Consider the following 27149-nt stretch of genomic DNA (forward strand, 5'->3'; position numbering starts at 1 on the left):
GAGCCGCCAGTCAGCCAGGATCCACCAGAGCCGCCATTCAGCCAGGATCTGCCAGAGCTGTCAACCTGCCTGAGCTACCCCTCGGTCCTGAGCTTCCTCAGTAATGAGGCACCCCTCAGTCCAGGTGGGTCCTTTGTTAGGGTTACTAGACCAAGGTCGGCGGCGAGGGTCGCTACTCAAAGGACGCTAAAAAAGCGGACTAAGACTATGGTGGAGTGGGGTCCACATCCCGCGCCAGAGCCGCTACCGTGGACAGACGCCCACCCAAACCCTCCTCTATGGGTTTTGGTGTGCGGCCGGGAGTCCACACCTTTGGGGGGGTACTGTCACGCCCTGGCCTTAGTTATCTTTGTTTTCTTTATTATTTTGGTTAGGCCAGGCTGTGATATGGGTGATTTATGTGTTTTGTCTTGTCTAGAGGTTTTTGTGGATTTATGGGGTTGTTTTCAGTTTAGGTGTCTAGGTAAGTCTATGGTTGCTTAGATTGGTTCTCAATCAGAGGCAGGTGTTTATTGTTGTCTCTGATTGGGAACCATATTTAGGCAGCCATATTCTTTGGGTATTTTGTGGGTGATTGTTTCCTGTCTTTGTGTTTTATAAACCAGTTAGGACTGTTACGGTTTTCACGTTTATTGTTTTGTAGTTTGTTCATGTTTGAGTTTTCTTATTAAAGAACTATAACATGAACCATAACCACGCTGCGTTTTGGTCCGCCTCACCTTACCAGGAAGAAAGCCGTGACAGTTGAATGGTTGAATGCTACAGTTGAATGGTTGAATTGTGCAGTTGAATGGTTGAATGGTTGAATTGTGCAGTTGAATGGTTGAATGGTACAGTTGAATGGTTGAATGGTACAGTTGAATGGTTGAATGGTACAGTTGAATGGTTGAATGGTGCAGTTTAATGGTTGAATGGTATGGTTGAATAGTACAGTTGAATGGTACAGTTAAATGGTTGAATAGTACAATTTAATGTTTGAATGGTACAGTGGAATGATCAAATCAAAGTTTATTTGTTACATGCGCCGAATACAACAGGTGTAGACCTTACAGTGATATTCTTACTTACAAGCTCTAACCAATAGTGCAAAAAAAGGTGTTAGGTGAACAATATGTAAGTAAAGAAATAAAACAACAGTAAAATGACAGGCTATATACAGTAGCGAGGCTATAAAAGTAGCGAGGCTACATACAGACACCGGTTAGTCAGGCTGATTGAGGTAGTATGTACAGGTAGACATGGTTAAATTGACTATGCATATATGATGAACAGAGAGTAACAGTAGCGTAAAAGACGGGTTGGCGGGTGGTGGGTGGCAGGACACAATACAGATAGCCCGGTTAGCCAATGTGCGGGAGCACTGGTTGGTCGGCCCAATTGAGGTAGTATGTACATGAATGTATAGTTAAAGTGACTATGCATATATTATAAACAGAGAGTAGCGGCAGCGTAAAAAGAGGGGTTGGGGGGGAACACAATGCAAATAGTCTGGGTAGCCATCTGATTACCTGTTCAGGAGTCTTAAGGCTTGGGGGTAAAAACTGCTGAGGAGCTTTTTTGTCCTAGACTTGGCACTCCGGTACCGCTTGCCATGCGGTAGTAGAATGAACAGTCTATGACTGGGGTGGCTGGGGTCTTTGACAATTGTTAGGGCCTTCCTCTGACACCGCCTGGTGTAGAGGTCCTGGATAGCAGGCAGCTTAGCCCCAGTGATGTACTGGGCCTTTACGCACCACCCTCTGTAGTGCCTTGCGGTCAGAGGCCGAGCAATTGCCGTACCAGGCAGTGATGCAACCAGTCAGGATGCTCTCAATGTTGCAGCTGTAGAACCTTTTGAGGATCTCAGGACCTATGCTAAATCTTTTTAGTTTCCTGAGGAGGAACAGGCTTTGTTGTGCCCTCTTCACAACTGTCTTGGTGTTTGGACCATTCATAGTTTGTTGGTGATGTGGACACCAAGGAAATGGAAGCTCTCAACCTGCTCCACTACAGCCCCGTCGATGAGAATTGGGGCGTGCTCGGTCCTCCTTTTCCTGTAGTCTTGGTTATGTTGAGGGATAGGTTGTTATTCTGGCCCCACCCGGCCAGGTTTCTAACCTCCTCCCAATATGCTGTCTCGTTGTTGTCGGTGATCAGGCATACCACTGTTGTGTCGTCTGCAAACTTAATGATGGTGTTGGAGTCTTGCCTGGCCATGCAGTCATGGGTGAACAGGGAGTACAGGAGGGGACTGAACATGCACCCTTGTGGAGCTCCAGTGTTGAGGATCAGCGTGGCAGATGTGTTGCTACCTACCCTCACCACCACCTGGGGGCGGCCCATCAGGAAGTCCAGGATCCAGTTGCAGAGGGAGGTGTTTAGTCCCAGGATCCTTAGCTTAGTGATGAGCTGAGGGTACTATGGTGTTGAACGCTGAGCTATAGTCAATCAATAGCAATCTCACATAGGTGTTCCTTTTGTCCAGGTGGGAAATGGCAGTGTGGAGTGCAATAGAGATTACATCATCTGTGGATCTGTTTGGGCTGTATGCAAATTGGAGTGGGTCTAGGGTTTCGGGGATAATGGTGTTGATGTGAGCCATTACCAACCTTTCAAAGCACTTCATGGCTACGGACGTGAGTGATATGGGTCTGTAGTCATTTAGGCAGGTTGCCTTTGTGTTCTTGGGCACAGTGACTATGGTGGTCTGCTTGAAACATGTTGGTATTACAGACTCAATCAGGGACATGTTGAAAATGTCAGTGAAGACATCTGCCATTTGGTCAGCACATGCCCGGAGCACACGTCTTGGTAATCCGTCTAGCCCCGCAGCCTTGTGTATGTTGACCCGTTTAAAGGTCTTACTCACGTCGGCTCCGGAGAGTGGGATCACACAGTCATCCGAAACAGCTGATGCTCTCATGCATGCCTCAGTGTTGCTTGCCTCGAAGCGAGCATAGAAGTGATTTAGGTCGTCTGGTACTGTTGAATGTTTAAACGGTACAGTTGAATGGTACAGTTGAATGGTGCAGTACAATTTGGATTATTTTCATGCTGAGTGGATGCTGCACACTCCTACTACTCCTACTACTCACTGCCACTTCCAACGACTACCGTAACTGTAATTTTCACGAGAGGAGATTGTCTTCATCTATTTTTGTAATGGTTGGCATATTTTACAGTACACACAAATGCCCTGCCTCTGGTTAAGAATGTTAATCAACCATCTGCACCCATGGTCTACCTCTCTACTCCCGGCTACAACCACAATCTCACGGTTAATAGAATTGGACCCGTCCTTGTAATCGTGGAAATGCACACAGCAAAAGTCTAAGTGGATTAATCGCTCCCACTCTCTGAGTGTCATTGTCTTTGTTAGTGCATTAGGCATTCGGTGGCGACTCGTCCGTAACCCACCAGAGGACAAGGACACTGTTTAGAGGAGTGGAGAGGGAGCGGAGAGGGAGAGGAGATGGGGAGAAGAGAGGGAGAAGAAGAAGGAGGAGAGGCAAGATGAAGGGGAGGAGAGGAAAGAGAAGAGAACAGAGGAGGCAACAGACTGCTCTGACATACAGACAGAAGGCCAACTGCCACAGAGGGCCTCAAAGAGCCTCTCCTCAACCAGCCATAAGGCATACCTTCTGCCACGGGCTCCCCACAGCAAAGCCCTCACACAGTACAGTACATTAAAGTACATACACTGGAGCTATAGATGGAGGATACTGTAGGAAACGTTACGTCAATTACTGTATCTACCCAGGGCTTTCATCTTGCAGAGACAGATCCACATTTATCATGGAGTTAACTTGGAACCTTTTAGCAAATAACCCCTATGTTTTCTTCATGGTGCTATAAAATGATATGACATTTTTGATGGGATATTAAATAGTGTCATATCAGACACACTGATGTTCCTACAAACAACCTCAACACATAACTGCACAGTACTGATCAAACTCAAATCAAATGTATTTATACAGCCCTTCTTACATCAGCTGATATCTCAAAGTGTTGTACAGAAACCCAGCCTAAAACCCCAAACAGCAAGCAATGCAGGTGTAGAAGCACGTACTACCATACTATACTGCCTTACAATTCACATTGTCACGAACCGGCTCAAAGCCCGTAACAAAAGGGAGACAACGTGGAGATAAGGAGTAACCAAAAATATATTTATTAAATAAAGTAAACTAAGTACAATATACAATGGTGTGTGTAATCAGTAATCAGTAGTGTAAGTCAGTGTTTTGCATGCATGAATGTGATAATGCAGAGTGTTGAAAGGTGCCAAAGCAAACAACCAAAAGGCCACCAAGAAACACAACAAAATCTAGAAAGGTGTCTGCATGGAGAGAGTCTCTTCCATGAATGGGGAAGTGGTGTGTTTATCCTGGGACACACCGGGCCCAGGTGTTTCCCATGTAGCTGACGACCCTCCCAACTCCGCCCACCGGCATCCTAATAAGGAAAACATGAGCAAAGAGAGAATACGGCAGACAGAGTGGGAGGGTCGTCACAACATCTATTACAAAATCCACAAAACTAATGTACTGTAAAATATATTATTGATGAAACAAACATGTCAAATATGCTTCCATTTGTTGATGAACGAAACCTTTACTGTGCAGACAATACGCTAAATTAGCCCTGTGCTAATATTTAGAAACATCATTTTTTCCACAAAAGTAATTTGTTTTCTACCATGCTACATGGGTTTAATTGAGTCAATATGACCATACTCTATTTCGTTTTTTAAAGACAGCACTGTGGAACAATTCATTTAATGAAATCACATGAGGTGATATATATAGAGAGAGAGCGATAGACAATGCTTGAAGGAGGGATGAAGAAGAAACTAGATAAAACTGTTGTGGTGCGTGCGTGCATTTATGCTTGCGTGAGAAGCCTTGAACAAATACTGTCTAAATTCACAAAATCTTCCTAGACCGTGTTGTGGAGATCTGCAATAAGAACATTGATTTAGTGTCTGGTGCTGTCTGTGCAGTCTGGGCTTAGCCTCTGAGCCTGGTGCTCCCCTGGTCCCCTCTAGCCTATCTTGGACACAACATACTGCACAGTACAGCAGACCTGGGTTCAAGTACTATTTTAATTCATTTCAGATAGTTTATCAGGGCTTGACTGAGGTTATGTGGCGCATTGGAAACAATGAAATAATTGCACAATTGCAAACTCTGCCCATGTAGTTCGCCAGACAGTCTAGAGCAGTGTTTCCTAAACTCGGTCCTGGAGACCCCAAGGGGTGCACATTTAGTTTTATTGCACTAGCACTACACAGCTGATTCAAATAATGACCTCATAATCAAACTTTGATTATTTGAATCAGCTGTGGAGTGTTAGGGCAAAAAACTAAACATGCCCCCCTTGTGGTCCCCAGGACCAAGTTTGGGAAATGCTGGGCTAAATCAAACACTAAAGGTAGGATTCTGAATATGATTTGAACCCAGGTCTGATGTACAGTACATTCTGTCCTGGTGCTCCCTGTAGAGACCCAGGGATGAACACGGCTGGAGAGACCTACTCCTTACCTCCCCACCGAAGTCCTCAAATATTGATCTGAATCTGGAGAGAGGAAATGAGGGGGAAAAATAGAGAGACAGACAGTCCTCAGTGTATCAGTGAACTCAGAACCAGGGCCATGTCACTGTAATTCTCTGGACACTGTGGGAAGAACCAAGCCAGCCTAGTGGAAAACAGTGGGAAAATAGGCTTCCTGTTTTCTTTCAGAGAGAGAGAGAAAGAGTGAGAGTGAGAGATCTTGAGGTTTAAGGCCAAGCAAAAGTACAGTCACGCTAGCTTCTGAGGGGAGAAATAAGTTGAGCTACAAGTATGGCCCCTAAAGCCAGAGAAAGTATGACCTCTGTGTTTTTTGTGTATGACATAATCCTGCTGTGTCTCTGTCACTCTGCATTGCCTCAGCAAGGTCATACTGTATCTGCCAGTGATACATTCAAACCACTCACGAAAACAGCCATTCATAATGTTGTGCAGGAGTTGATTACTGCTTTACTTCCCCCATTCATGCAAGACCGGTTGTACTAGAACACATGTAAAAGCTGCTGTTGTTAATTAGAGTCCGTAGCTGTGGGCTGGATGAGGCACTTGTAATATCCAGGAAAAATATCTGGTCAATCATATGACCCTGATACAGCTGAACATTGGAGTTGGTTCAGCATGCTGGATCAAAAGTGTGCTCTAAGTGCTTCTAAATCCACCTGCATACGGTCACTAATAAGGCTTGACTGTGACCTTCTGTTGTATCTTAGGTAGGTAAAGGAAACATGCGCACACATACAAACGCACACACACATACACACACACCCACACTCTCACACACACACACAGGAACTAAAGGGATTAATAAGATGGCTAAACCTCTGGCTGAGGTGTCATCGTTTAACGGTTCAGTCAAAGACTTCTCAGACATCCAGAGGATTACGGTAAACTCACGGCTAGTTCATGCACCATCACAACAGGAACAAGATGACTGATCTATGTGGAGAAGGACTGTGCCTTTGGATCTGCAGGCATGAAATGAGTTAACCTTATACACAGGAGGTGAATATCCTAATTCTGTTGTCCTCAGGCCATACTGTATTCACTGTATGACATTTATTGGGATAACCTGTACTTCAATGGTTTTAACTTAAAACCATGCAACAACAAAAACATGTCAAATGTGTGAATAGAACACAACATTTATCAACATTATCATCAACATCTTCCAATGCTTCATGTACTAAACATAAGAATCCATTATGACCTGTTTTAATGAATTCCTGTGGATCATCTATGAGTCATTTTGCACCTGTTCTAGAGTTAGTTTCTATGGATCATCTGTGTAGGTTTATGCCACTGTACCGAGCAGTATGTTATGCCAAACTCTCTCGGTTCACATCGCCCACTCTAGAGGACCCTCTCACACTCTTCTGACGTATCACATTACAAAGCTATCGAGATCTGTTAGTCACTGGCGCCCCCACAAAGATCTCAAGAGTAGTGGCCCAGCAGCAGAAAAGTATGTAAAAATATAATGTGAATTGCAATCAGTCACCTCCGATGACTTTCTCCTTTGTGCTCTGCTCTGCATTCTTTTGTGGCTGATCAGCCCCAGTGAGAGAGAGATGGAGAGACAAAGAAAGAGTGGGAGAGAGGTGGAGCGTAGAGAGAGAGAGACAGTGAGTGAGGGATGGAGAGTGAATAGAGAGAGAGAGAGCACACAGGGAGACCTGTGACTAGTTGTCTGAAGGATAGTGTGTGAGAGAGAGGAGGTGCTGTCTTGATGTCCCCCATGTGTAATGCTGCCTCTGGGCAAGCAGGGTTCTGTTGAGACAGACTGCTTATTTGTATTATCCAACCAGATTTCTAAGGTCATAAGAACTCACCGACAGTTGAGTATCACTAGCCTCAGCCCTCACCTAAACCTAAAAACAACAAACCCAACTTCATCCAGAAACATTACTGCTCCACTGAGATAAAGAGCACATTTCCAACTTCATAAAAAACATTATTATTATTATTATTAAAAAACTAAATTATTATTATTATTTTTTTTTTATCAACATTTAAAAGGAATAGTTTCACCATATTAAAACGAGAGTTCAGTTCACCTAACAGGGTTGACCTTAAAACGAGGAACAGACTTAAAGAAATCACTAGTCGCATGGAATAAATAATAATCTTCAGAAATGACAGTAACTAGGGACTTACAATGATGGTGAAAACTTGGATATTTTTTCTTTTTTTCTTGCAATCTTCCTAGAAGAAATGTGTTGCATTTTTCATGTGGTTTATATTAAAGGTAACTTCATTTAATATAACAGGTGTTTAAAATTCAATATTGTTGCACTATTTCTACTTATAATATCAAAGGGACGCAAATGTCACTACCCAGAGATGCTTCAGTAAATGAGTGTGTGGGAGGAGACGTTGAAAACAAATGTGAAAAGCTACAGGCAGTCAGTATTGATATTAGTGCAAGAAAATGTTTTTGTGCATGCAAATGTGACTATATTCTCTATCAGAGATTTGAATATGATTTCCATAATCACAATAGTGTCTGAAATCAGTAAACTTACTGAATCTTATTGTGTTGTCTTCACAATGTACTGTTCGGCCAAAGAAACCATGAGTGGCAGGCTGTAAGTGGAATTGTTTAAAATGATACTTATTGATTGAATCGCCATCCACACGTATGCCACTATTTGATAATAAATGTGCTTGTAGACAATAATTGGGGGTTCATTCATTCAACATAAAAATCCATACTGTCCTTGACTGAAAGCTATAGCCATAATGAGTGCGCCTCCATCCTCCCACCACTGGGTAGCACTGTAGTTTGTAAGCTGCTGTGTTTTTTGATGGTGAAAGCCTGGGTGGCTCCTCTTTTTCTCCCCCTGGCAGAGGAAGAACACCCAGCTCCCTGCGTCCCTCACTGGGCCATTGTACAGGACATGTCCCTACCTCTGCTCTGTCAGACTGTCGTTAATATAGATTCACTTAATTGGTTGAACTTAGAGTTCCCATGGAACTCTGAGTTCCCATCGCCCTGGCCAGCCCAGAAGGCACACTGTACGTTCTAGAATCCAGCGCCAGGGGATAAAAGCTGCCATGTCCTGCCACGTCCTCCAGAGTTCACAACCCCGAGAATAACCTCACTCATACCACCTTACAAGCTAAAGACTATGTGCGTATCTCTTTGTCTTTTTGTCTTCTCTCTCTGGTACTCTCTCCCTCTTTATCTCACTCGCTTTCTCTTTCACTCTTTCTTTCTCTATGTCATTCTCTCTGGCTCTCTTTCTCTTCAATTCCAGACATTCTACACAGCAGCAAACGAACAAAGTCATCACCAGCACCAGTCAACTCATCAAACAACTCTCTGACATCATCACTGGCTCTACACGGGTAAAAAAAAAAAAAATCCATCTATTTTTCCAGACTTGGTATCTAATTAAATACACAGAAGCAGAGACATAAATTAAGATAATTGTCACTAATCTTCGTTCTTCTTTTCTTGTTTTCACAGCAAGATCGTCTTCGCCTGACTAGACTTAAGACAGAACTCTCAGAGTCGGTTCAACGCTATGGAGATCTGCAAAAGGTTCCCTTGCATTGCCTCATGTCTTCTCATCTGTTTGGTGGGGTGTTGTTCTATAGAGAATGGTGACCTTGCGACATGAAACATAAAGAGTTGATTTGCAACACGGCTGCAATATACAGTATGTTGTACAATATGAACTAAACGCTTCTCTCATGCTCTTGTGCTCTCTCTCTTCTTGTGTCTCTTCAGAAAATTGCAGACCGTTCGAGGGCCTTGCTACCCCCGGCACAGACAGAAATGAAGCAGGTGAGTTTGATGCACAGAGTATCAGTCTGTACTGGCCTTTGTTCCATTGTGAAGGTGACATGGCTCATTAGAGACAAAGATAATAAGCTTGGCTTTCCTTGTTTGATTGCCTTCTCATGAGAGGTTCTTTGAAGCTTTGTCTAGTGTCTCCTCTCTTCTCTTCGCTCTTCTCTCAGTTCTCTCCCCCTCTCTTCTTTTCCCTTTTCTCTGTTTTCCCTCCTGCTCGTCTCTTCCCTCTTTCTGTTTTCTTTCCCTCTCTTCTCTCCACTCACAGACAATTTATTTGCTATACATCCAAGTCCCTTCAGTACTGCCACTGTTGTTCAACACATTATCTGTATTTTTATGTCAGTTGAAAAGTTCAAAATGGAGAGACACATCATGGGTTTGAGCTGGGGTGTATGTACCTTCTGCAGGACATAGTGGTCCCGACTACATCAACACACAATCAGATCTTCCCATCCCTTCAGGGGAGGAGGTGGTATGATAAGAGATCTGTGATGGGATGATCCTGCTTTTTTCACTGAGGAAGAGAGGCAGAAGAGAGAGAAAGATAGAGAGAGAGAACAGAAGAGGAGACAACAGATAGTTTGATATTGAATATGAGCCACAGACAGTCTAGCCTGGAAGAACTAGATAAAAATAACTGTAGGCTAAAAAAAACAGACGAGATGCACTCTGATACCGTGTGACGATTCAATCCAGCCCCCTTTTTACTCTTTCATTGGAAACCATCACTTTCAGACTACTGAGATGGAAAAATTATAATCCAATCTATATTCCATCAGACATCACAGAAATAGACGGACTCACTCACATACAGTGGAAAATCATGACAATTAGTATGTCTATATTATGATTTATACATATAGTCATGGGCTATACCATATAAAAACTGTCTTGAAGTCAGAGAACAGGTATCATTTTGATACACCAGAAAGCATTGTGTCTGGAGACCTCTCTCTCTCTCTCTCTCTCTCTCTTCTGTGAAACCCGTCGTATTTTGTCTCCCGTGGAGACATCTAATACAAATTATTATATGAGATATATAGCCTTCTTAGAACACCTTTGGGGACAGGAGAGGAGACAACTAAAACAACAATACACCAAAGTCATTTGTTGTAAGTCAGAGATGAATGAACAGTGAATCATTTTGAAGGTGTCACATTTCTATGAGTTCTAAGAGGGACTGAGCTGATTTTTTTTTTTACCTCTTCACAATACAATTAAATCATGATTGAATTTATTCATACATCACACCGGCAATAACAACACTGAAAACTGCACTGATCCTTATCAAAAGCACTCAATAAAGCTAATGAGAAACTCAGACGTCCTTTATGATGCACTGTGTAGTGTTACTGTGTTGTATGTGACACTGTGTCACTGTACAATGTAACTTGCTGGCATCCAGTTACCTGTAAGTTACTGTAAAAAAAAAAGTACAGCATATTACTGTAAATTCTGAAGAAATGTTTAACAGTACATTACTGTAAAGTACATACAGTACCTTTTTTACAGTAACTTACAGGTAACTCTCTGCCAGTAAGTTACCGTAAAAACAACCAGATATTTTTTTACAGTAATGTCTCATTTAGCTGTTCATGCTGGTAGCTAGGCTGTCATTGCCTGATCTTCATTTAACCTTTTAAACTTCCTCATGGTTTCACTGTAATGTCCTGGAATAATATCAGTATGAACATGTCAAGTTAGAGCGCTGCCTGAAAATCTATGCAAATATCTGTTTATGTTGATGTTGATGTTATTGAAACAAATTTCACATTAACTTTCCCTAACTTTCCCTGAAAGAGTTCTCGTTTGAAATCATACTTAGCTCCAATGACCAGCTGGAGAATACACAAACTCAGGTAAAAAGCCCCACTGAAGACACTACTATTGAGGTTCTCCTTACACACCCCTGAACCCTACAGCACCAGGACACCAGAGACTTAAGTATTAAGGCTTATTTTCTGCTGAATCAATTTCATCAAGGTCTTTTCATTATGCTGGCTCAAGAGGAAAGCGTCTCTGACTCTAGATATAAGGACAGGTTACGTAACAGTGATTATCTTCAGTGAAGAAAGAAACTTCAATGGACATCGAAGGTTATTCCTTTTTTAATAAATGTGAATAAGGAAGACTTCTTCATAAATCACTACATTTCTGCAGTTTTGGGGAAAAGCAGTTGGTCTGTAATTTAGTATAGCCCGGCCAAGAGACCCATACCTCGGATGTCAGTAACACTACTGTAGCAGATGGTGCATATTCACTGACAACAAAAAGCAAAAACAGCACAGAAGATAGAGCAGATAGGCTGTGTGGTTCACATTGAGTGGGCAGACCAAAGACACAGGCCCTCCTCTAGCCCCTCCCACCTCCGTACTGAAGAACCTACCCACAGTAAGCGAGGAACGACAAAATGATTGGATGAGTCACACTGTGGGCAGGAAAAACAAAAGCCACCTCAGGGTTTTATCAATGTCATAAATATGCAATCAGATCAATGTGGGCCTCTTTCAGTGACCGACTCCCACGTTTCCATTGAGCGTGCTGAAAGGAGAGCGAGCTCAGTAAACTGCCTGCACAGAGAAGAAAAGGGTCCAAGTCATTTTTGATTGAACTTGGGTAAACAGTGTGAAGAAGGGGTGGCAGCTGTCTAGAGTGATATATTTAAAGTGAGAAACAGTCTAGTTGTGTTGAGGTGAAATTGTATTCCGGGAGTACAGGATGTTTTCCCCCCAGTTGCACTCCGGTTTGCTCAGGTACTGTGACTCAGATCATGGCAAGCACAGAGGACCATGAGTCAGCCAGGGGTTAGCCCTGTGCTGTGAATCACACTGTCTGCCTAGACCTTTAATGGAGTCAGGGGGAAAGAGGTGCAGGTCAGAAGCAATATACATTGGTATTCTCAAAACAAATCTATTTGTAATGTTCTCGTGTGTGTGTGTGTGCACGTGTGTGTGCATGTGTTTGTGTGCGTGTGTGTTTGTGTGTGTGCTTGTGTGTGTGTGTGTGTGTGTGTGTGTGTGTGTGTGTGTGTGTGTGTGTGTGTGTGTGTGTGTGTGTGTGTGTGTGTGTGTGTGTGTGAGCACAGAGTCCCCAGACTCCATTTGCAGAGCTGTGTGAGGAGGGGGGTCCCCTGTTTGGCAGTGCAGCAGAGAGCTCCGGGGGGGATGGACAGGAGCAAGCGTTCCTCTCAGAGATCAGTGAGGAAGACGTGGAGGCCCTTCGCCAGAGAGAAGAGGCCCTGCTGCAGATTGAGGTATGGAGCTCAGACATCCACGTGCTCTACCTTAGTTTACAACACCCTGCCTTAACGTCTCAGCGTCCCTGAGGAGAAATGGGCTAAAACCTTCTACTTTCCAATGGCACTGTTGCTTTCAAATGAATGGTTTGCTATCTAAAGTATGCAGTGTTCAAGGTGAGAGTTGATGTAATCTATTTGCCAGTAGTAAGGGCAGTAATCCATCTATCCAGCATCAGCTTTGAGCTGGTAGCCGTGTCTTTAGTTGAGTTGTTTTGAAAATTCCAACACTTTCCAGCCAAAGTGCACAGAGTTTCCGTCAGATTGCTTGGAGAGAGAGAGAAACACTCTGAATTAACTAACTAAAAAACAAACAAACATTCTGATAAAGCTTGTCGTTTACAAAGTGGCCAGAGAGTGCATTTCCCCGACGCTATTGTCTTCAGAGAGGTCAATAAAAACACTCTACTTTAGTAAATAGACACTCAGCCAATCCCAGACTCCACCTCCCATCTGGGCAACCTATTAGTATTATGTCTCAGCACTGAAGCCGTTTTCACCATCTCTTCTGCATATTAAACGCTACTCAATTACCTAGGTGCCTTTACGGGCTTGTTTGTTCTCTTACCTAAGTGTGGATGGAATCACAATGTTCACCAGACTTCCTTTCACGGCTCATTTTGAAATACAAAGCATCACATCAGGTAGCTCCAGGGTGACGTCCCAAATGGCACCCTATTCCATATTTAATGAACAACAAACCCATAGGACTCTGGTCAAAAATAGCACACTATATAGGGAATAGGGTAGCATTTAGGATGCAGCCGGGTCTGACTCCACCCAAACAGCTGTTTCCCTCTCTTCCGCTGGTGTCTGAGACAGATGTGAAACGAGATAGATGTGAACTCTAAACGACAGGATCACTCCACTGTGGGTGACTTAAATGGGTCTGATTTCAAAGAGGATATTTGTGGTCGTCATCGGCATCTCCTGACGTTAGGTCCCTCTGCGTATTTGGTGTACTCTTTGGCGAAGACTTTGGAGAAGAAAAAGGAACCCTGTAATTGCTTTAATCAGCTTGATTAAGTGTTGTGATAACATATGGACATCATTCAAGAAAGGAGACCAGAATCTCACACTGCATGATTTAGAAATGACCATGATACAACCCATTCCAGCTTTGAAGGGAGTTTACAATCCACTGCAATGTGTGAAAAGACTTGGAGACTAATAACAATATTTTGGGGGGAAGTTGTGTGTATCTGTAGTCAGTCAGACCTTTCAGAAGTTTTAACATCAATGTTCAGAATCACCTCATCTAGCCACATCGCATGAGCCTTTTCTGAACAAGACTGGAAAAGTAGCAGCATCAATCTGTCCTCATTGAGTGGTACAAAAGCACCAAACTACTGAATGAGCCTCGGACACCACTTACAGCTTAATTTGTGGGGAGAGGTCTGAGATGGAGGTAGTCATGATGATTAGTTGTTCAGAAAGGCACTGAGATTGATGGAGTCATTTGATTGGTAGCTCAGACAGGGTTGTCTGGCCTCTGCTTTAGTCATACCCACACAGTTTCATGTCAGACTGACTTCCCTGGCAGGTGCTGAGGGGCCTGATGGTGTACCTTGGTGAGCCTAATAATATCTGACAATGTGCTTTTCCCTGTCTATAACCCCCACCTCTCCAAAGCCCCCCTCCTCTCTCTCTCCTCTTTCTCTCCTCTTTCATTCTCTCTTCTCTCTCTCCATCCATCTCCCTGAGGACCTTAAGATCAGTTTCTATCTGCTGTTATCTAAGGAAAACGCTATCAGCACTCCCCTCTGAGAAAAAAACGCATTGATCTGTTGCCTGGGGTAGTTTGCCATCCGTGTGTGTGTGTGTGTGTGTGTGTGTGTGTGTGTGTGTGTGTGTGTGTGTGTGTGTGTGTGTGTGTGTGTGTGTGTGTGTGTGTGGCAAGGCGTTCTCGCTGTGAATGGAAGATAAAGAGTGCAGCAGTTTTCAAACAGGGACCGATGGGGAACATGGGAGGTTACAGTGGTTCTCTCCTACTGACGGTCCGCTACCTACACTAAGGATACTCTGCTGTTCATATTACACACCAACACTGGGATCAGTCAGGAGGAGTTTGACACCATAGAAAAATAACCATATTGGTAAGACTCTCTAGGAGGACGGTTACGTGTGCTAGCAAGGCAGAGGTCCTGGGTTCGAGCCTCGGTGTGAGCCGTATCAGGAATAAGTGGTGCTCGCTAAACAAGCAGTGTGAAGTCACTTTCAGGTGCAGTCAGATTACTGTGGTCTGAGAAGCTTTAACACTGTTATAGTCATTCTATGTTTAACATTCCTCTGGGATGGGTAATTCAATTCAGGCCTATCATCCTTGACTACCATGATATTATTGTAAATGATCAGAGAGAGAGAGACAGAAGATAGACTATAAGGTAGTGTCAGGCTTAGGTGGCGGAGGTTTATTCTACCTCTGTATCATCTATACTGTCAGCTCCCAGCTGCCCCTCACACACACCGTGATCGTCGACGGCACCGAAGATCATTTCATCAAAATGAATTCATAAAAAAGCTCAGGGCAAAGCAGAGGACAGCTTTCAAGGGGAATCTGAATACAACACCTTGTGAAGAGGTAAAAATGGCAACGTGTGTCTCTCCTACCAATGCATCCACAGGACAGTGAATCTATGCAATCAGTTACATGTAATCTGATTACAAAAAACTCAGTCACGTTACCAGCAAAAGTATTGTAATCAGATTACAGACAGTTTTGAAATACTAGATGATTACATTACAAATACGTTATGACACCTTTCTGTATTCTCAATGACATTCAATTCAGCATTGAAAAAGGCACAAGTTAAAGTTTGTTCCACATGAGCGAGTCAGACCACAAGTCAAACAGCACTATGATGACATAACAAATGTGTCTGATGGATATTTTTGTCTTCTTCTAATGTAACAGAAAATAATCAGATTACATTACTGAGTTTGGGTAATCCATAAATTACGTTACTGATTACAATTTTGGACGGGTAATCTCACCATTAAAGGCTATGCCTATGAAATACACACGTCCCTAAAATTCAAATCAAATGTATTTATATACATTTATTTATATAGCCCTTCTTACATCAGCTGATATCTCAAAGTGCTATACAGAAACCCAGCCTAAAACCCCAAACAGCAAGCAATGCAGGTGTAGAAGCACGGTGGCTAGGAAAAACTCCCTAGAAAGAAACCTAGAAAGGAACCAGGCTATGAGGGGTGGCCAGTCCTCTTCTGGCTGTGCCGGGTGGAGATTGTAACAGAACATGACCAAGATGTTCAAATGTTCATAAATGACCAGCATGGTCGAATAGTAATAATCACAGTAGTTGTCGAGGGTGCAGCAAGTCAGTAGCTCAGGAGTAAATGTCAGTTGGCTTTTCATAGCAGATCATTAAGAGTATCTGTACCGCACCTGCTGTCTCTAAAGAGTTGAAAACAGCAGGTCTGGGACAGGTAGTATGTCCGGTAAACAGGTCAGGGTTCCATAGCTGCAGGCAGAACAGTTAAAACTGGAGCAGCAGCACAGTCAGGTGGACTGGGGACAGCAAGGAGCCATCATGCCAGGTAGTCCTGAGGCATGGTCCTAGGGCTCAGGTCCTCCGAAAGAGAGAGAGAGAAAAATTAGAGAGAGCATACTTAAATTCACACAGGACACCGGATAAGACAGGAGAAGTACTCCAGATATAACTAACTGACCCTAGCCCCCCGACACATAAACTACTGCAGTCAGGAGACACTGTGGCCCCATCCGATGATACTGAGCCAAACAGGCAGGATATAACCCCACCCACTTTGCCAAAGCACAGCCCCCACACCACTAGAGGGATATCTTCAACCACCAACTTAACATCCTGAGACAAGGCCAACTATAGCCCACAAAGATCTCATCCACGGCACAACCCAAGGGGGGGCGCCAACCCAGACAGGAAGATCACGTCACTGACTCAACCCACTCAAGTGACACACCCCTCCTAGGGACGGCATGGAAGAGCTCCAGTAAGCCAGTGATAGGGTTAGAGGCAGAGAATCCCAGTGGAGAGAGGGGAACTGGACAGGCAGAGACAGCAAGGGCGGTTCGTTGCTCCAGAGCTTTTCCGTTCACCTTCACACTCCTGGGCCAGACTACACTCAATCATATGACCCACTGAAGAGATGAGTCTTCAGAAAAGACTTAAAGGTTGAGACAGAGTCTGCGTCTCTCACATGGGTAGGCAGACCATTCCATAAAAATGGAGCTCTATAGGAGAAAGCCCTGCCTCCAGCTGTTTGCTTAGAAATTCTAGGGACAGTTAGGAGGCCTGCGTTTTGTTACCATAGCGTACGTGTAGGTATGTACGGCAGGACCAAATCGGAAAGATAGGTAGGAGCAAGCCCATGTAATGCTTTGTAGGTTAGCAGTAAAACCTTGAAATCAGCCCTTGCCTTAACAGGAAGCCAGTGTAGGGAGGCTAGCACTGGAGTAATGTGATACATTTTTTGGTTCTAGTCAGGATTCTAGCAGCCATATTTAGCACTAACTGAAGATTATTTAGTGCTTCAGGGTAGCCGGAAAGTAGAGCATTGCAGTAGTCTAACCTAGAAGAAACAAAAGCATGGATTAATTGTCCTGCATCATTTTTGGACAGAAAGTTTCTGATTTTTGCAATGTTACGTAGATGGAAAAAAGCTGTCCTTGAAACAGTCTTGATATGTTCGTCTAAAGAAAGATCAGGGTCCAGAGTAACGCCGTGGTTCTTCACAGTTTTATTTGAGACGACTGTAGATTAATCAAGATTAATTGTCAGATTCAACAGAAGATCTCTTTGTTTCTTGGGACCTAAAACAAGCATCTCAGTTTAAAAGTAGAACGTTTGCAGCCATTCACTTCCTTATGTCTGAAACACAGGCTTCTAGCGAGGGCAATTTTGGGGCTTCACCATGTTTCATTGAAATGTACAGCTGTGTGTCATCCGCATAGCAGTGAAAGTTAACATTATGTTTTCGAATGACATCCCCAAGAGGTAAAATATATAGTGAAAACAATAGTGGTCCTAAAACGGCACCTTGAGGAACACCGAAATGTACAGTTGATTTGTCAGAGGACAAACCATTCACAGAGACAAACTGATATTTTTCCGACAGATAAGATCTAAACCAGGCCAGAACTTGTCCGTATAGACCAATTTGGGTTTCCAATCTCTCCAAAAGATTGTGGTAATCGATGGTATCAAAAGCAGCACCAAGGTCTAGGAGCACGAGGACAGATGCAGAGCCTCGGTCTGATGCCATTAAAAGGTAATTTACCACCTTCACAAGTGCAGTCTCAGTGGTATGATGGGGTCTAAAACCAGACTGAAGCATTTCGTATACACTGTTTGTCTTCAGGAAGGCAGAGAGTTGCGGCGCAACAGCATTTTCTAAAATTTTTGAGAGGAATAGAAGATTCGATATAGGCCAATATTTTTGTATATTTTCTGGGTCAAGGTTTGGCTTTTTCAAGATAGGCTTTATTACTGCCACTTTTAGTGAGTTTGGTACACATCCGGTGGATAGAGAGATGTTTATTATGTTCAACATAGGAGGGCCAAGCACAGGAAGCAGCTCTTTCAGTAGTTTAGTTGGAATAGGGTCCAGTATGCAGCTTGAAGGTTTAGAGGCCATGATTATTTTCATCATTGTGTTAAGAGATATAGTACTAAAACACTTGAGTGTCTCTCTTGATCCTAGGTCCTGGCAGAGTTGTGCAGACTCAGGACAACTGAGCATGGGAGGAACACGCAGGAGTCCGTAATTTTCTTTCAAATGATCATGATCTTTTCCTCAAATAAGTTCATGAATTTATTACTGCTGAAGTGAAAGCCATCCTCTCTTGGGGAATGCTGCTTTTTAGTTAGCTTTGCGACAGTATCAAAAAGAAATTTCAGATTGATCTTATTTTCCTCAATTAAGTTGGAAAAATAGGATGATCGAGCAGCAGTGAGTGCTCTTCGGTACTGCACGGTACTGTCTTTCCAAGCTAGTCAGAAGACTTCCAGTTTTGTGGCACCATTTCCGTTCCAATTTTCTGGAAGCTCGGGTATTTTCTGTATACCAGGGAGCTTGTTTCTTATGACAAAGGTTTTTAGTTTTTAGAGGTGCAACTGCATCTAGGGTATTGCACAAGGTTATATTGAGTTCCTCAGTTAGGTGGTTAACTGATTTTTGTCCTCTGACATCCTTGGGTAGGCAGATTGAGTCTGGAAAGGCATCAAGGAATCTTTGGGTTGTCTGAGAATTTATAGCACGACTTTTGATGCTCCTTGGTTGGGGTCTGAGCAGATTATTTGTTGCGATTGCAAACGTAATAAAATGGTGGTCCTATAGTCCAGGATTATGAGGAAAAACATTAAGATCCAAAACCTTTATTCCATGGGACAAAACTAGGTCCAGAGTATGACTGTGGCAGTGAGTAGGTTCAGAGACATGCTGGACAAACCCCACTGAGTCGATGATGGCTCCGAAAGCCTTTTGGAGTGGGTCTGTGGACTTTTCCATGTGAATATTAATATCACCAAAAATTAGAATATTATCTGCTATGACTAAAAGGTCCGATAGGAATTCAGGGAACTCAGTGAGGAACGCTGTACATATGGCCCAGGAGGCCTGTAAACAGTAGCTATAAAAAGTGATTGAGTAGGCTGCATAGATTTCATGACTAGAAGCTCAATAGACGAAAACGTCATTTTTTTTACCGTATTGTGGAGGAATTACATCAACAGGAAACGTGTGAAGAAATCACAACGACATACTGTATCCTCCTCATCATGGAGACTCACAAACAATAAATCACAATATGAATATAATAAATACACAATATAAATGACAACACAACCTCAACACAAACTTTAGCAACCATGACTCATGCAACAGGAAACCTTAAAATGTAAATAAACCCCCTTAAATATTGTCATTCTGGCCAATCCTCTGGCTGCCCTTCGGTTCATGTGATGTGCATCTCTTTAGTGTTCTGGGGTTTTAGGTGTTTGGACCTGCAGGAAAGGCAACATTTGATTTTACATTCTAAACCGTTTATTCAGCAAGGGCAAAAAAGACACATCACACCCTCCAGCCCTTTGAAAGAAAATGTCATGGTTTTTCCCTCTTCTTTTCACCAGTAAGCGTGCATGTAAATCTGCTTACCCGTTTTTCTGCTGTGGCAGTGACACTGTGTCCTGTTGCCCGATGCCTTTGGGCTGGGGTGGGAGATCTGGAAAGAATCTCCTATCAGTGCTTAACACATTTATCAGAAAGAGAGGGAGAGAAAGAGGAGTGGGGGAGGGAATGATAGAGGAAAGAGGGATACAAGGGAGGGGAGAGAGAGAGAGAGAGAAGGAGAGAGAGAGAGAATGGTAGAGAGAGAAAGAGAAAGGGATGGAGAGAAGGGGAGGGTGCAGGAAAGAGAGAGAGAGGTCTGTTGGTTTCACACTTTCATCCTCCCAGCTTTCTAGATTGTTGTAGGAATGGATTTACATGATCTTCAGTGTTGTAATGCCTTGTCATAAGGGGTTGGTGATTTCAAGGTACTTTCATGTAATGGTGAAGACAGCTACAGTAAACTGCCTTTGTATCTAGTCTATGGAGATTCCTTTTCAACTATTGATAATGACAGGGAGAAAGGCCATGATCCATCAATCATCTTTTGTGCGTTTTATTCACATTGACTGCCTGATTGAAAGTCATAGCAGAAAATGGACTGGCGCTGAGCTTTTAAAGAAGGGAAGTAGCCGTCCTTTCAAAATGAGAAAATGAGTGACCGTGCAGCGGGAAAAAGGGAGGAGAAAATGACGAGTGTTGACAGCAGACGATGAGTAATGTGACTGTGCAGGGTGAATACAACATCATCTCAAGGTTCCAGGATGAGCGCGCGCTCTCTCTCTCTCTCTCTCACTCTCTCTCTCTCGCTCTCTCTCTCTCTCTCTCTCTCTCTCTCCTCATTCTCTCCTCATTCTCTATCTCCTCCCCTCTGTTCCAGTCTGGTTGACAGGTATGCTCTCGTTCCTCGGCTGGTACACAATGGACAGGTGGGTGGCTCACCTGTTGGAGGGTGACGGAGCGAGCCCTGAATCTCCCAAACTCCTCCGCAGGAGGCGGTGCCCATGCCAGCCACCCATCAGTGCTTTGAGCCGTGCGGCTACGTTCGTTGGTCGTGGCTGAGCTGCATACCCAATGAGGTTCTATTTCTGGTGCTGCTATCATTTACCTGGAGGAGGAGGGTATTATTTGCTTCACTAACCCACAGTTGAGTTCCTTCCAATCCGCAGACACCAGAGGTGATCTCTACACCCAGTCAACTCTAACTCTCACAGGAACTTCATTTCCAGCATATTCATGTCCTTCTAGAGTTTTGCTGGTCCTGTTTGAAAACGGAGTCATTGTTTGGGACCATGCATTTGTTGTCTCCTCAATGGCTTCGTATGTCCCTCATCTCATCACGACAAGGACTGCCCTCTCAAACCAGCTCAAAAAAGACTCCTAGTGTCCTATTGAAACATTAAAAACATCATGGGCAAACTATTTCCTTTCCATTGTGATCTTGATCCTCAAGGTTTAACATTTGGAAACATATTATATATGAGCCATGACTGGGATGGATCCAATAGGAGACATCAGCTTTCTACAGAGGAGAATACAGTCCTATTCTTCCACTTCCTCCTTATTTAGTGTGCACTAAAGCACTATCAGCCAATCGACTGGTCTTGTCTTCACCTCTAAGCCTTTGGAATCAACTCAACCTGCAATCTCTCATGGCAATGCTCATATCAGCCAATCGTCAGATCTCATTTCTGGCGGTGTCATCCCGACCCAGACTCTTGTTAGACCTCAGGAACATGAGGAATGGAACAGTGGTGGCGACCGGCAGACCTGTCAATCAGCCGCTTGTTTTTGTCTCCTTTATCTCAGCATGCAGTTTAATTGTGTGTCTGGTGTTGTTACAGTGGCCTCTGTGTCAGATGGAACTGATGTCTGCATCTGTCTGACATTTATTTCACATGAAACAAATACAGGCCCCTCTGCCTCTTACAAGAGCTCTGTTTGTTGACTGTCTATTGCATCCCAGACAGAAACACCATAACAGATGTGGTATTGACATGAAGAGTCAAACAACTGACTCCTGCAACTTAGACATACTGTCAGTGGTGGAAAAAGGACCCAGTTGTCATACTTGACTAAAAGTAAAGATACCTTAATATAAAACAATACTCAAGTAAAAGTGAAAGTCATCCAGTAAAATATTACTTCAGTAAATGTCTAAAAATATTTGGTTTTAAATATATTTAAGTATCAAAAGTAAACGTATAAATAATTTCTAATTGCATATATATAGCACACTAGATGGCACTATTCTTGTTTTTAGTTTTTTACAGAGAGCCAGGGGCACACAAACACTCAGACTTAATTTACAAATGAAGCCTGTATGTTCAATGAGTCCGCCAGATCAGAGGCAATAGGGATGACCAGGGATGTTCTCTTGATAAGTGTGTGAATTGGACAATTTTCCTGTCCTGCTAAGTATTCAAAATGTTGAGTACTTTTGGGTGTTGAGTATGGAGTAAAAATATTTTTTTTAAATTAGGAATGTAATGAAGTAAAAGTAGTCAAAAATATTTCCAGCATATTCATGTCCTTCTAGAGTTTTGTTGGTCCTGTTTGCAGCTCAGTAAAGTAAAGTACATATACCCCCAAACTACTTAAGTACTTTACACCACTGCATACTATAGACAAACTGACATGGGATATTTCTTCACCACCAGGGTTTATAAAAGAGGAGCTGAATTGTTAGCAAGATTACTATCACGTTTCAGGTAAGACCCAAATGCAGACTGTGTTGAAGTAATAATGTTTATTGCAGTAACAGGGGCAGGCAAACAACAGGTCAAGGCAGGCAGGGGTCAATAATCCAGCGCAGTGGGACAAAGGTACAGGACGGCAGGCAGGGTCAGGGTCAGGTCAGGCAGGGGTCGATAATCAAGAGTAGTGGGACAAAGGTACAGGACAGCAGGCAGGGTCAGGGTCAGGTCAGGCAGAGGTTGGTAATCCAGAGTAGTGGGACAAAGGTACAAGACAGCAGGCAGGGTCAGGGTCAGGTCAGGCAGAGGTTGGTAATCCAGAGTAGTGGGACAAAGGTACAGGACGGCAGGCATGCTCAGGGTCAGGTCAGGCAGAGGTTGGTAATCCAGAGTAGTGGGACAAAGGTACAGGATGGCAGGCAGGGTCAAGGCGGGCAGAAAAGGTCACAACTGGGGAAACCAGGAACAGAGGGGAAAATGCTGGTAGGTTTGATGAAACAAAACGAACTGGCAACAGACAGACAGAGAACACAGATATAAGTACCCAGGGGATAATGGGGAAGATGGGTGACACCTGGAGGGGGTGGAGACAAGCACAAGGACAGGTGAAACAGATCAGGGCGTGACAACTACAAATAGTCTTGGGTAAGAGTAGGATTCCAGTTCTTAATACCTTAAGACCTTTCCCCAACATTTGTCTTTCAAAGGACTCTGGTTGTCTTTTGAGGTCATTGTGCTTTTGTCTGTTGATAATTAATTCAAAGTGTACAGGAAGTGCAGCAGAGCATATGGAACATAGCCTGTCCCCATCCCAGCATGGGTCAACACTCTCTGTGGGACATTATGTATAGTTGGTGGGGTGGGTGTGGGTGTGTGGATAGACTGAGAACCCCTGTTTAAAACCGAGTGAATCAGGGCCTGGAAGGCCAATGGTGGAAGAGTGGCCATGAGCTTAATATAACCCTATGAAATATGGAAAAGGGCACACATCTGGCCCTAAGCCTTTCCACTCCCACTCTACCCCCAGGCTGGCAGGGATCTGAACAGAAGACAGCCCGTCACTCACTCGCTCTCTCTCTTCTACTCACACTCTCACTCATGACTTTGTTAAAGTGTTCTGTCATTGTAATGAACTGAGTTCAAATTGCCAGCAACCGCTTTGCCAGGTAAAATAAATGTGTTGTTATTCTATTCCTGTGTGATGGAGATGGTTGCCCAAAGATGAAAACAGCAAGAAAGTCTTTAGCGTCATGAGGTTTTGCCAGAGGCCATTTTGGATCCAACCAGATGGTGTTTGCCAAAAGCCAGGATGGCTGCTGCCAGTTTCCACAGCAATATCAGACACCTGTGATGGATGGCCCAGTGGGTGAGGCTATACAAACGCAGCTGTGATTGCATGGTGCTATAATGGAGGAAAGGGGGACCTGTGATAGGGAGATAGACAGAGGTTTTATAAGCCTTCATAATGCTTTGAGCTGATACACAGTGTACAGATTCAAAGCCAGAAAACTGGGGAGGAGGGAAAAAAGTGCAGGTCACCCAGTGTGGTAATTCTCTCTCTCTCTGCAGTGGCCAGACTGCACACTGAAACGAAAACAGAAGTAAACAACACTCTATCAATTACTGTGTCCATACACGTTTATATCGTTTTATATGAAACACAAATTTACATTTAGTTTTTAATGGGCTTAGCGTGGTGGATTTTAAAGGGGCAGTGCAGTCAAAAACTAGATTTAGTTGTGTTTTATAAATATTCCCACAATATGAGGTTGGAGTAATACTGTGAAATTGTGAAGATTATGATAATACCCTTTTAGTGTAAAAGCTGACAAACAAGACAGCTTGAAATTTCAGCTCGTTTTGCATTGGTGGAGTTTGGGCCTGCCTGGCAACATCACCAGGCGCGCCAGCTAAACTGTGTTGTTATGGATATAAAGAAGGACATTATTGAACTAAAGGACCATTTGTGATGTAACTGGGACCTTTTGGAGTGCCAACAGAAGCCGATAATCAAAGGTAAGGCATTTTTTATATCGCTATTTCTGACTTTCTGCCCCTGCCCGGTTGAAATATGTTTTTCATGTTTATATATGCAAGGCGCTGCCCTCAGATAATCGCATGGTTTGCTTTCGTCGTAAAGCCTCTTTGAAATCTGAAACCGCGGCTGGATTAAAAAGAAGTTAAGCTTTATTTTGATGTATTATTACACTTGTGATTTTATGAAAGTTAAATATTTATAATACTGTAGTTTGAATTTCGCGCTCTGCATTTTCACCGGATGTTGGCCAGGTGGGACGTTACCATCCCTCCTGCCCATAAGATTAATGTTTTGACTTACATATCCCTGTCTATTTTGGGGAATACATCAAGACTATGGAAGAAGAAAATCCAGTAATGCGGATGGCCAATGACCTCTAGAGTAGAACGTATTTATTTAACCCTTCGTTGTCTGTTTCCTTTACAGAGGGACATGTTGGATGTCAGCCAAATCATGCAAGATCTGGCCAGTATGGTGCACGAGCAGGGAGATGCCATAGGTGAGACATCACGTGTGTGTGTGTGTTTGTGTGTACGCATGTGTGTTTTTATGATTGCCTGAGCTCCTGTGTGCGGTCATCCATGGCTGCATATTACTCTGTCTGTCTTTTACTCTCTGTGTCTTTGTAAACCCTTTGATATTTTGACCAACTTTACAGCATCTCTTTCGTCATGCGTTAGCAGACATAATTAATCACCTTAGGACTCCCATTGATCAAACCAACTTTTGAACCTTAACACGTAATAAATGGTTGCTTGACAGGTGGGTTGCAATAACAACAATGGTTAGAGGACAGGACAGCATGTCCCAGTCTTCTGTTATTGATAAACAAGTCCTGCAACCCAGCACTGATCTAGACTTGGCAGAGAGAGGCAAAGTGTGGTTCAACGCACAGACAGACAGAGAGATACAACAACACCACCATCACCCTGCAGAGAGATGAACTGGAGACGGGGGGGGGGGGGGATGATATGGAACACTAGAGAAAAACATGAGAAAGGAGGACAGGAGAGTGGAGGTGTGTACAGATGCTGCAGCAGACTGGATGGAAGAGAGAGAAAGAGGAACAAGGGAAGCATAAAGGAAGCAGCATGACTGATCATACTTGTGCATATCAGTGTGTGTGGCAAACCAAATTCTGCTGTACATGTGTCTCTGGTATGTGTGTGTACCTTTGTGTGTGTGCATGTGTGTCCAAGGTTGAGATCTCATAAATGAAGGAAAATGATTATTCTTCTATTCTAATTGGTCCATTGTGTGGGAGCGTGGCCCTGCGTCTGGCTGTTTTAATCCATCTGGAGTACGATGACCTTTTCTTTTGATCTATTTTCAAATGTTCTTACTTTTTAACTGCACTTACGAGACAGGGCTCGTAAGTAAACATTTCACGGTAAAGTCTTCACTAGTTGTATTTAGCGCATGTGACAAATACAATTTGATTTGATTTGAATTATACTTTAGACTCATGCCAAGTTTCCAACTCTCACAGACGCAATGCTACAGGAGAGCAGGCAACAGGCAATGAGCGAGAAACAAAGAGGAACTGGAGAGCAATACACAATTTATTCTAGATTCTATCCATAATTAGGGTACTTAACATTTAGAGTGAATAATGCTCAGCCTTATGGAATGGAATATTTAAACAAATGGCACTTTTGTTTCCTAGATAAGTTCTGTTAGGACAGAAATACGACTTGTTTGTTGTTTGGCCTTTAGAGAAAGGGTTTTCTGAGGTGAACACGCAGGAGGAAATCTCTCCTTTCAACTTCTGTGTCCCTCCTCATTTCTCTCACATGCAGAGTACAGGGAAAACAAGGGGAAATAAATAGTGGCGAGTTCTAAGAAGTTAAATGTCAATTGTTGATGAAATTGGGTACACTAGTAAAATGCCATTAGAATCTCATTAGATTTATGTCTCTTCAATTTCTGCAGTCGTCCTTCATGTGAGGATGTAGGGAGGATATATTTTAGTATGATTATGAAGGTATACATCATGGATATATTTAGACTGTGGATACATTGTGGATACATTGTGGATACATTGTGGATACATTGTGGATACATTGTCGATACATTGAGACTGTGGATACATTGACACTGGATACATTGAGACTGTGGATACATTGAGACTGTGGATACATTGAGACTGTGGATACATTGAGACTGTGGATACACTGAGACTGTGGATACATTGAGACTGTGGATACATTGAGACTGTGGATACATTGAGACTGTGGATACATTGAGACTGTGGATACACTGAGACTGTGGATACATTGAGACTGTGGATACATTGAGACTGTGGATACATAAAGACTGTGGATACATTAAGCCTGTGGATGCATTGAGACTGTGGATACATTGAGACTGTGGATACATTGAGACTGTGGATACATTAAGACTGTGGATACATTGAGACTGTGGATACATTGAGACTATGGATACAGAGGGAAGTGGAACATTGATGTGGTGGGAAAGTGCTAGAGTGTGTAAGGATGAACATGATGGCTTTAAGAGATGGTGGAGGTGATAACTGTGAGAGGGTGTTCAGCTCACCAGTATATAGAGTGAAGGTGCTATGTCCAAGTACCTGAGAGCTGTACTACTCTACTGCTGTAGTATTTTTCACATCCGTTATGGACCACAGACATACTGTTT

At 43.2% G+C, this 27149-nt stretch overlaps 1 protein-coding gene across 1 annotated transcript in view; it reads left to right on the forward strand.

Annotated features, from left to right (window-relative positions):
- The window catches only part of tsnare1 (T-SNARE Domain Containing 1), a 143475-nt gene that overhangs the window by 48945 nt on the left and 67381 nt on the right, over nt 1–27149 (forward strand). Inside the window, exons 5-9 of the mRNA XM_036943565.1 lie at nt 8811–8901; nt 9023–9097; nt 9287–9343; nt 12438–12605; nt 24918–24990. Of these exons, the coding sequence (XP_036799460.1) occupies nt 8811–8901; nt 9023–9097; nt 9287–9343; nt 12438–12605; nt 24918–24990 (464 nt within the window). The remainder of the gene's footprint in view (nt 1–8810; nt 8902–9022; nt 9098–9286; nt 9344–12437; nt 12606–24917; nt 24991–27149) is intronic.

The sequence above is a fragment of the Oncorhynchus mykiss genome, chromosome 2 (assembly GCF_013265735.2).
Source record: "Oncorhynchus mykiss isolate Arlee chromosome 2, USDA_OmykA_1.1, whole genome shotgun sequence".
NCBI lineage: Eukaryota > Metazoa > Chordata > Actinopteri > Salmoniformes > Salmonidae > Oncorhynchus > Oncorhynchus mykiss.